Genomic DNA, 11,673 nt, shown 5'->3' with positions numbered 1-11,673 from the left:
CGCACGAACAGCTTCCTGCACTTAGTCGCGCTGTCGCCTGTCCGCTTTCGGCCTCTACAACTTCTTTCCCACCATCTCCGGTGGCTTCTTCACTGACATCACCATCTTTACTAGATGGTCAAAGTTGCTTAGCTAAATAATGTCAAAACAAGCTTAAATTTTGTTTCGATTATTGAGAAGAACTGAAAGCATGTTATGAGAGCATCTACTTACCGCTTTCTTTGAAAAAAGCTGTTGATTAGATAGAACGTTCCCTGCTAGCAGAGGTCTCTGACAGCAGAGACCTCTGCTAGCACGGAAATAGAACGCTGCATTTTGATAGATTTTCCTCACTCAGATCAGAGAAGACAGAAAACTCGAGAAATGACGTCAAAACACATGAAAAAAGAGACAGTTTTCTTTAGCAAGTCGCTGCCTGGTTAGCATGAATTTTTTGCTTAATTTTTCTCATCTGTAATTCAGGCCACTGCCTGATTCGCGTTATCATTAAACATAATACCATGTTGCGTTAACATTTTTTTTATATATATATTTATTTAACTGTTGTCAATTTATTTGCTGCTAGTGCCTTTCTTTCTCCTTTAAAAAAAATCTTACTTTCCCCGAAAAAAAAAAAAAAACAATGACTGAGGCAAGTGCCTCGGTTTGCCTCATACTGGCTACGGCCCTGTGAACTGAACTCGTTGTAAAAAAAATGAACTTTTCCTTTGTAGGTGCAATCTTCTGGAGACCTCGGATGAAGATGGTGACGTCACGTGGTCGTCTGGTCACGTGGAACTTAGTTTACGGCCTTTTCAAATAACTACACTGTTATTTTACTTTTAACACCAGGTAATGCTCAGTTAGAGAGAAAAATACAATTATAGTTTTATGTAATGTTAGGAATAGTTTCCCTGTACAGCCTTTAGAACAGGTTAGGAATAGTCACCCGTATTCAGTAGCAGGCGCTTAGGTAATAATAGACCTTAAAATTTAAGTAGCTCAAATAACTGCGAGGCTGATCGGACTGCGTAGAAAACTTAACACGACAGCGACCTGATAGAGACCAAACCGAGAATCAAAAAATGCAACCGTGGACGGCTGTTTCGAGCTGGTTGGCTCTCGTCAGCACGGTGAAGCACAGCAAAACCTGCAGCATTTTTGTTTGCGGTTCCTTGCATTTTAGTCCTTAAAATTAAGCAGGGCCGATGATAACTCTCAGTGAAAAAGTTTGAAAATGTAACTTAAAAATTAAATTCGCGTTGAATACGTTCCAACGCATTTAGTCCTGCCGTGTGATGGAGCCGCAGTACACAGAAGCTAACGTCCTTAGGGCGGCTGTAAAGTTCTAAAAAAAAGGAAATTAATCATCATGAGTTCACGTTCTTCACAGAACCTCAGATTTCGTCATTTCACGTTGCTGGTTTTCAGAGGACGGTAGGAAATGTACCGCAGCGTATATCGCACGTAAAGTCATAGGAGCCACTGTTTGGCTAATTGAAACGACTGTCGTCGTCGTCGTTGTCGCTGCTTAAGGCCCCTAAAGGCCCGTTTAAACGGTTTCAACATTTGACCAACATTCGTTCAACAAAAGTTGTACGGATGTTGGGCGAATGTTGGATGAACGGAGTGTTCAAACGGTTCCAACGCAATTCAACATTTTAAACATTTTGAATCAAGTTTAAACCAATTTAAACTTGATTCAACACGCTTTCAACAAGCTTTCAACATTTTTTTTACACTTTCAACAATGTTGAACGACCTGTTCAAACGCTACCGACATTTGGTTGAGCAATAGGACACGATATTGCAATGGACAAATCTACCCCTCCTCCGTCCCTCAAATCTCAGACACAAGCATCATTTTCGTCAATATTGAATTAGTTTTCCTGAATGTAAGTCCAGCTAATGTTACGTTATTAATGGTTTTCTGTTTTATGCTGTTTTAAGACTGTTTAGTCTATGTAGCGGTTTGAGGGATTTTGTTATTGTCAAACGGAATCAATCTTCTTCAACGATATCACCTTAATCGCACAAAAGTAACCCCAGTTAACGAATATTATAGCCAAGGGCGTATAGTAGTACATATTCTGAATTTTACTCTCTTTAATTTCTTAAGGTGTTCAGTTTAGGGGGTTTGTGACCTAAGATAATCGAATATTTTCGGTTATACAAACGGATGCAAAGTTATGACCCAATCACTCCAATATTGGTGCGTGTTTAGGCAAAGAAATTCTCTCCAAATAAAAATGTGACCTTTTAATTTTGTCAAGGCGCTATTGTACCCCCAGTCCGGCTTACTTATTCCAGTGATGACCTTATCCAGCGGTGATTTTGACGCGTTGAAAATCAAGGAAGTACTAGAATTGTAGGTATTTTGTCTTTAGGCATTTACTTGAAATCTATACCCATTTTCAGACCAAAACTGTATTCAAAACCCATACTCCCCCGGTTTAGGGGGAGGGGGAGGTTGGGGATTGTACATCACAGTTAATTTAAACAGTTAAGACTCTTCTAAAGGCACACCGTCGTGGAGGGTATGGATTTTAAGCAGTATAATCGGAAATAGCGTATACCAATATCAAAGAGTTTTGCCGAAGGACGGGGTATCCATTACCAGGAAACTGATTAGCAGTACTAGTATGAGGTATTTAGTTAAATTCTTAAACGTCTGGATAGGAATTGGAAAGTAGCAGGTCTAGGATAGGGTAGAGTTTCAAGTTATGTCCGATCTACCCGAGAATAGGGTTACAAAGTACATACATGGTTTGGTGTTGGGTAAGGGTTCTGGAGTAATTACTGAACATTTGAATGCAAAGGACCACACACTGACGCACGAATGAACTGTCAATCGGTTTGGATTTTGAGTCCCAGCAGAACATCCCCACCCCTGAGAAATTCACAGTATACTGACCCCACCACTGAAGCAGTCAAGACGGATTAACACTGGCTTATGAAAATTAGTTGCGGGAGAGCAACAGGAAATTATTCATTCCGTTGGTAACTCAAAGCTGTTTGCTGGCAATTGCGAACAGTGATAATTATTGGATAAACTCGATTCCAAGCCTGGGGGCAGTTCTTTATTTGTGTCTTCATGGTGATGTGTCGCTGGGTAGGATGAGAGTAGTTTTCAAAATCAAGTCTTCTCTCTTAAAATGGGGATAGTATTTTCCTATCTTTGTGTTTCTCTTTCTACTAGCAGCAGACTAATAAGGAACCTGGGGCTCCCATACAAGGCTATTGTTGGACTAACAATAGTCTATTGAGATACATCTCAACTTATGAGAGCCTCGTGGATCTGACCCCTGGCCTCCATTGATTCGATGAAAAGACCATTCCATTTTATTGGATTATCTTCAAGTGCAGGATATGGATGCACGAACCGTGTATTATATGCACCACCTGTTCAAAAGGCGGATAATTTTATCGACTGGATAGTTCGCTATCTGGCAGATAAAATGTGTGCAAGATTTTCCCGACAGACCTGTAATTTGTGAATAGAGGAGAAGCGTAAGTCAAATTTAAGAATACGATTGTGTGTAAAACTTGCCAAAAGCATTGGTTGGAGTACATTTACTCCGCTGGATAGCGACTTATCCAGTGGATAAAGTTATCCGCTCTTTGAACAACTGGGGCCTGATTTCCGAACTTTATCTATAAACGTATTGTGCAGCTGAATCAATTTGTGGGCTCTAGTTTGACTTTCTTTATCAAGTGTAATTAATATTTTGGGTTTTTGTAGATGCTGTTGATGGCTAGCTAGGTATCCCAAATGATCTTTACCCTTCCCTGGCGCGTTTTAAAATAAAGTTATTGATCGATTGATTGATTTGATCATAAACGGAAATTCGCTTTGCCGCAGTGCTTTCTACATTGCTTTAGCACAAGCTTTATCTTTTCTACTGAGCCCAGTTTCATATTGGGCCCTAAAAAACCGGAAGTGGCGCTACCTTTTTTGCGTTTGACCGCTATCTAGATATCGCCAGGCTCAAAGACACGTGGCTTTCCTGCAGACCACAGCCGAATTTTGTTACCCTACATGGCCTCATGGGCGGTGCTACTTTTTCGATCGGTAAAAAATACTAAAATTTGTAGACTTGCGAGATTGGGTGGAAAAAGTGCTTTCTGTGGAATTGGAAAGTACAACTGTTCGACTTTTTTCAGAATATTTTTAAAATTTACATGATTGCGAACGAGCTGTTTATCCCATTGCCATGGCAGCGGAAGTAGCATTTCTTCCTTTTTATCCCTTTATGAAACTTTTTTTTTTTTTACCACAAAGTCTACAGTACAACGCTAGGATATCAGTCAATTTCGGCAGCGCCCATTCCCCCCCCCCCCCCTTCCCCGCGCCCGGGCATTAGTGGGGCATTTGCCAATATTGTCCGTCCTTGGGTCTACCCATTTGACGGCCTGGTGACAACACTGTTCAATTCCTTCGATAAGTTCATCAGTAAAGACAAACGTTTTTTATAAAAATCCTTGATTAACTACGAATGCTTGGATTTGATGAGGTAATTTGACCACCGTAAGGAGATCCGAGTAATGACGTTTCGAGCGTTGGCGACGCCGTTAGCCGTTCGAGTCGCTCCGACGAAGGGCTAACACGGCTCGACACGTCAGCACTCGAATCTCTTTACGGTAGCCAATTTACCTTGTTACAATCCCAGGATTGCAACCACCGACACGGCACCAAGTTTCTTCATTTTCCTGTTCATTTGTCTTGACGATTGGGGAGGACGTAAATGATATGGGAGATCCACAGAACGAACTTTCAATTCCATAGTATCAGGAGAAAGATAGCCTGCGTGGCAGGCGCTAGAAAGGGAAAGGGAGAGGGGAAAATTGGGCGCGCGAGAAACTTGCTCCGCACGCCCAATTTCCCCCTCTCCCTTTCTCTTTCTAGCGCCTGCCACGCAGGCTAGGAGAAAGAGGACTTTACTGCGACACCGCAGTTTGGCGTGAATGAAAAACGAGGAATTCGACGTCGTTTTTCACTGCACCCGTGGGGCATTTACCAGTTGTTTCCCAAAAATACTAATGTCCGTCGAGAGGAGGATGTGCACTCCTGGAATTGACTGATGCATAACTTTAAAATATTTTTTTCTCAAAATGGCCTTTTTACGCCTTTGAGAAAAGATTTCTCAAGGAGGATTTATTTCATTGTCAGCATGAGGCTAAGGCTGGCCTCCTGAATGTAATGTGCGGATAAGCGAATGATTTTCCCATATGGTACATGTGCTTACGGTTATGCAGTCAGAAATCACATCTGGGGTTGTCGGTGTTAGCAGTTACCATTGCACGTATTTTCACCATGTCAGAAATTTATTCGCTTTTGATGAAACAACAAACAACCTATCTTCATTAAAACAACGTGGAAAAACATTCGCTTTCGTCACATTTAGCAGGGATTATATTTTCTTAAGAACCTTGATTGCACACAGCACGACGAGTATCAACTTGCAATGAGCTTTTGGAACCTAAAACGGTTTGTGGGTCATTTTTCGGATAGACCGTGATTTAATTTGCGCTTTATTTCCGCCGCGCAGGAACACGCGGTAATTTGTTCTTTCAGAGCAAATTACGTAATTTTCCGGTACTCTTTTCTGTCTTTTCTGAGACCACATTCACGAAACCCTCGTTAGTTAATATACATCTTAAGTATTGTTTCGTAATAGTAGACTATTGTTATAATTTGTGTCACAATATACTTCTGTCAAGAAACAATATTAAGGGCACATCTAATTAACTTAGGATTGCTTCGTAAATCCAGTCCCTGGTTTCTAGAATCCACACCCGTTTCTGTAAAATCCATACCCGTTTGAGACTTTCAGACCAAAACGACCCAAAACCATACTTTTTTTCGCTGCACTTACCTGAATAGTTTATATAGAGGAGTACCACCCCCTCCCCCCCCCCCCCTTATCACCCCGCTAGGTTGGTCTTTGTATGTCGTGTCAGATTCCTTAGACACCAAGTTGTCTCTCTCAAACTACGGGGTGACGCACGACCATCGGACCGCGATGGACGAGAATCTTGTGAAAAGGGAAAGTGGTAATATTGATAAAGTTGCTCCATCTTAGCTTCCACTCGCTCCTTCTCCCCTCTCCGCTCCTCCTCTTCCTCGAGAGCTTCCTCGCAGGCTTAGCTTCCACCAGTGTACCGCAATACAGAAGATCGCGGCCATCCGTTGATTCATATTCTCCTGCCTTTACTGCACTGTGGGCCAAGTACAGATCAACTTTCAGCCGTGAATTGTTACAACCGGACTAATGGAAAATGGTTTTTGCTAAACCCCTCCATGAGAGTACTAACAAGACACAAACGGTGTAATAACGTGATAATCAAGAATACTTCGTTTTCACCGTCTGAGCGAATCACCTAAACCTCGAAACGTCAGCTCTTCAGTGAGCCCATTTATACTTGCATTATAGTAATTTATTTTTCTTACATTCTGCCGAGGATATAAGTGTCTTGGCGGGCGGATCACCAGAATGGAAATAAATATGCATCTTTGCAAAAAATCTCGCCTATTTTTTTCGTAAGATATTCCGTTGGACATTTAAAGACATCGCAAAAAAACTTAACTTGCGTGACAGGCGTTTATCAAGCCAAGCGCGATTGATCCCTAATAACCCCCCCCCCCCCCGCCCCCCATCCCCCATGACACATCCTTAAGTTTTTTTTCTTTTCCGTCTGCCAACCGAGACAAGACAAAATCAAATCACGTACATGGTGAATACATGAGATGACCTCACCCACACGAGGCCGGCTCAATCTGAACAACGAACAATAGTCAATATGGCCGTGGTCAGATATCGTGTCTTGTTTTGCCCAGAGGGTTTGCAGCTAGTTGCTGAAAATTTGTTAATTTTTTTCAAATTAATTCCATATGTTATATTTTTAGAAAATCGAAGTGCTCGTCAATTAAAAATGCCTAGCGAACCCAAAGTTCATCGCTCCTAACCACAGCTTACGTTAATTCCTCAATGCCAATATTATGAAAACAAGGAAAGTTTTTCTTTTTCTCCTGACCGTGATAACTAGAAATGGAACTTAGTAATCAGGTGACATCAACGTGTTGTCGATTGTTATCGCATACACATGTGGCCGGCTTAGCCAAACTCGCTTCTAACGCAAGTTTTCTTACTTCTCGGGCTCAATCAATCAGTATACAGTACTGACCTATGACAAGTCACTAAGACTGATATTGAAGACATATATGAGCATTTAAAGACTGTTGAATCAGTTGCTGCTGTGAGCTTCCCCTTGAGAGAGGAGACAGAGGACGACAGGAAAAAAGCGTATCAAGTTCATTTTTGTGAAAATCTATATCTAAAAACACAGTTCGGTGAAAGTCTGACTTGTGAATCATCACTGTCGCAACCAAGCCTGTCAACCTCCAGAAGCGAAGATGGGAGAATCAACGACTTCAACATCCGCGCAAAATTTCTCGGCCTCTATCGTCAGCCCAACGTACGCGAACTCAGGACCAACAACACCGCCTGATCTTGGTGATCTAGAGCATTATGAGCAAGCTTACAAAATCACGGTCACCATACTCTTCTCAGCTGTGACATTTTTTGGCGTGTTCCTCAACTCCATCATCGTTTTCACCGTGTATCGTTGTCCAGAGATGCGGACACCTTGCAATCTTCTAATCGTAAACATAGCAGTTAGCGACCTGGCAGTGGCATCCCTAGCTGCACCTCTACGAATCATCGAAGTGTTTGTCGGCTGGCCATTCGGTGAATTCTTGTGCCGTCTGCTCGCCCCGATGCAAGATTTATTCGTAACAGTATCAGTTGTTACGCACACAACGATCGCGTTGGAGAGGTTTCGCGCAATCGTGCGGCCTTTAAAAACACGATTGTCACTACGCCATACCAAGTTTGTAATATTTGCAATATGGCCAGCTTGCTACATCACTGCATCCCTTCCAATCGCCCCTATCTTGAAGGTCTTGAAGGTGGAAGAAAATAACGGAATGCATGTGTGTTCAATAGAATGGCCCTTCGAGTTGTATCGTCCAATATATCAAGTCTACCTAGTGATCCTCTTTATTGTTATTCCCCTTTTCATACAAACTATGTCTTATTTCAAGATCTTAAAAACGCTTCAAGCAAGACTGGTTCCACTATGTGCCCTTCAGGTGAACCGAATGTTATCTCGAGCGATACAGTACCGCAAGCGTCGGCGCCTCATCAAGACCTTGGCTATTCTGGTGTTTACTTTTCAATTATGTTTTATTCCTCGCGGAGTGATGATGCTGGTGTACGAATTTGGCCGCAATTTAAACAGGACTGTGTTCTTGTACATGGATCTTTTTGTGCTAATTTTATTCTACTTGAAGCATGTTATGAATCCTATTATTCTGTTCGCCATAAGCACTGAGTTTCGCCGTTCAAACTGTCTACATATTATCTGTCACTGATACATGTAAAGTGTGGGGCCAATGTCTTCTAAAACACTTCGGCTGTTGACCTGAGGTAGTGGCTCGGAGCTCTAAAAACACACTTAAGTTTAACCTCCTAATTACGGCAGGGGTATTTTGCAGAAAACCGCATGTCAAATGTGTGCCCAAACAACAGCTAAAAGTTAACCGTCTGTATAATCAGATATCATTGCTTAACCCTAAATATTACATAGATGAGTGTAGAAATGTTGCTTTCGGCGTTCTGCGAAATACCCCTTTCAAAATACTGCTATGCTTCAGCGTCCTGTGTAGATAACTGTGGAAAACCTTTTAGCTTTCTCTAGGACAAACGTAATGTGAATCTTCATTTAAAATTCACAGAAGATTCCCGATAAGAAAGCAATTAATACTTCAATTATCTAAATTTCTACCATTTTTTTGAAAAAGGAAAACGGGTCAAGAGCAAGTAAATAAAGCTTTGTAGGTGACGTCTGACAAATGAGCTAATGGCCCGATTATCTTCCTTTCTTTTCATTATTTTTCCTAGATAAAGTGTCACGTTGGAGGAAGTGATCAGAACTTCGGTTTCTATTCTTCTATGAAAAGTATGTTTCGGTATTAATGTTATCTAGCTAGCATTAATTACAAAAACGATGTAATTTATGGGGCGGTAACATAGGGGCTTTATTAAATTACACTGATATCTCAGCTCTGTGCACGGAAAATCGATTTATCACTTTACGTGCTCAGCAAGATTAGCCTGGTAAATCTTTCCTTGCTTTAAAAAGGTTTTCATCATTATAAGACTAAGCCGTTTATAACTTTCACTGATTTGCACGTTTTAAAAATTACGACGAAAGCGTACTCCGGATACTGAACGAATTAAGTAAAGTGCTTTAGGTTTTGGCCGCTTCCGTTCAGACTAACAAGGAGATAGAATTCTTGTAATAATTTACGTAATAAAAATATTTTGTTTGACCTTGACGCTGAAGGCTAAACCGATGAAATGTTAGGTACAATATTACCAATTTTTCTTTTTTTTTTTAGCAGCGTTCTTCTTGCATCTTTAAAAAAACGAAGATTTATTTCAGTATGACGTTGAAACGAAAATTCTAGCTTTAGAACCCTGCTAGGGTGATAGCATGGATTGTAGACCAGGAGGTCTGCATGTGTCTTAATAACAACAAAACCTCACGCCATCTGGAGATAAATATTGGTTTTTAAAATCGACAGTAAAACATTTTAACTATGTTGGTAGCAGTATTGGCAATATAATATGGGGCGAGCGAGGGGCAGGGGGAGCTGAAATTTAGCTAACAAATGTTGAACCTTCAAATTATTTTCCTTTTTTATCATTTGTCTCAACACAACCTCGTTCCCAGGTAGACCCTGCGAACGAGGTTGCACAAAACAGTGCATATTCCTTATGCGAGCCGCGATATTGAATGTATCGAACAGTCAAATCTCTTCTCATTGTGTTCTGAAAAGCATGTGAAACTTTTGCAAAGCTGGTACAACGTGTCAACATACACCTCAGTACCGAACCCCGTTTTCTCGGTCCGTACTATAAGTTACTGACCGAGTTTTTTCCTGTTGATTTATGGCCCAAGCTCTCCGCGGCGCCGTAAATCAACAAGAAAAAACGAGCATCCGTAACTTACAGTACGGACCGAGAAAACGAGGTTAGTAAGATATTTATTATACCTCTGAGGTTAGTCAGGCGAACTAGTTGAAGTTTAGCGGGTCGTACAGTGAAATACGGCCCGCAAAATTGACCAATCACACCGCGCGTACTAACTAAGGAAAATCATAAATTTTAAAACAATATTTCGGCTGGCCAGACCAGCCCTCTTCAGGTTTAATTTGAGATGTTACTAAGTTCAAACCTGAAGAAGGCCATCCGAAATATTGTTTTGAAACTATCAACATGTTGTATCGGCTTTGCAATAGTATTTGGACTTCTTGTATTTTATTTTATTTTAATCAAGTTTAGCCGATTAGACTTGATCTCTCCAGTTCTTAACCGTGACTGTACAGTTAAGAAATTAAACGCTTTGTTGTGGTAAAAAATGTCTGCTTTTGTCTTTGTAGCTATAAAACATGTGCCCGTAGCGTTTTTGTGAGAACCCGGATAATACGGACACTTTGGCATGTCCCCTTGGGGTTCCGACTGTATTTTCACTGGACCCTGATAACCTGCAGCTGCATTGTTTTTTAGGGCTGGGAACATTGTTCTGCTCTTCGTTCTTTTGTCCTCTCGACCGACCATATAAGACGTTGCCAAACGGTGCAGATGGCCCCGGTTGGCAAGGCTGATTTGGTTATGTTTGAGACTGACCCTGTGGCAAGAGACCTTACAATTAAAACAGTTACTGAATAATAGATAACATAAATACATAAACAAAAGATATATGACAAAAACGTTACAATTCGAATTTCAAACAATTTGTTGCTGATTAGATCTTTTACTACAGGATCCGGTACCGTTTATTTTGTCGCGGTGGTCCTTGCAAACACAGTTAATGACTGGTTTTTACTGGATAAAGAGTAAAAATTGAATCTAATATCATAGATATAATCGTAGATGTAATCACTTCACCGTTTGGCCACTTTGAGGTTGACCAGGGAACTGGGTCAAGTTGCAAATTTTATCCAATTCACTACCATATAAAAGACCACTTTAAAATTAGTCATTTGACCAAGTTTGGTGCTGTTTAGTTGAATAACAATTAAGTTATGGACCATGAAGCAGGGTTCCAAATCCATACAAATGTCTCTAATTTTGAAACGGCCTCCCTCAAAACCATATAAACTTTCAAAATTTTTCTCATTTCTGTGATATACTTGAAAATTGATTAACATCGTTATTTTCAACTCATTTTCTTCGAAGTAGAAGTTATATAAAAGGATTTTACAGGGGTAACAAACATGAGCAGCTTTTGAAGAATATTTTTGCTTTGAGGGGGCGCCGCACCGTCACAAAATTAGAGACGTTTGTATGGATTTGGATCATTGTCTCAAGGTCCATAACGTGGTTGTTCTTCAACTGAACTGTACCAAACCTGGTCAAATGACTAATCTTTACGTTATCTTTTATGTGATTCTACCAATTTATAAATTGGATACAATTTACAACTCGACCCAGTCCCGTGCTCAACCTCAAAGTGGCCTATATACAATTCAAGTTACTGATATACATTTGTGTTCGCCGTTTTATAATACCTGCGGTGAATCAAACGATCCGGCAGTAACTAGAGCTATACAATTTTTGCTTTGAA

At 40.7% G+C, this 11,673-nt stretch overlaps 2 protein-coding genes across 2 annotated transcripts in view; both read left to right on the top strand.

Annotated features, from left to right (window-relative positions):
* Nucleotides 1-9,103, top strand: part of LOC146451707 (alpha-mannosidase 2C1-like) — a 44,797-nt gene extending 35,694 nt beyond the window's left edge. Inside the window, exons 34-35 of the mRNA XM_085098721.1 lie at nt 714-831; nt 8,943-9,103. Coding sequence (XP_084954847.1) covers nt 714-825 — 112 coding nt within the window. The 3' untranslated portion in view covers nt 826-831; nt 8,943-9,103. The remainder of the gene's footprint in view (nt 1-713; nt 832-8,942) is intronic.
* Nucleotides 6,631-9,103, top strand: LOC146451708 (prolactin-releasing peptide receptor-like). The gene has a single exon (XM_085098738.1). It carries the CDS (start codon nt 7,394-7,396, stop codon nt 8,411-8,413), a length of 1,020 nt encoding a protein of 339 aa, XP_084954864.1. The 5' UTR covers nt 6,631-7,393; the 3' UTR covers nt 8,414-9,103.
* Nucleotides 9,104-11,673: the final 2,570 nt, after the last annotated feature.

This window comes from Pavona decussata, unplaced genomic scaffold (assembly GCF_977016875.1).
Source record: "Pavona decussata unplaced genomic scaffold, jaPavDecu1.1 SCAFFOLD_386, whole genome shotgun sequence".
Lineage (NCBI taxonomy): Eukaryota > Metazoa > Cnidaria > Anthozoa > Scleractinia > Agariciidae > Pavona > Pavona decussata.
Note: the sequence above shows the minus strand (reverse complement) of the source record. Positions and strands in the feature narration are given on the sequence as shown.

Bases quoted from the DNA above. Each gene is read 5' to 3' on its own strand.
- LOC146451708 (XM_085098738.1), top strand. From the start codon at position 7,394: ATGGGAGAATCAACGACTTCAACATCCGCGCAAAATTTCTCGGCCTCT.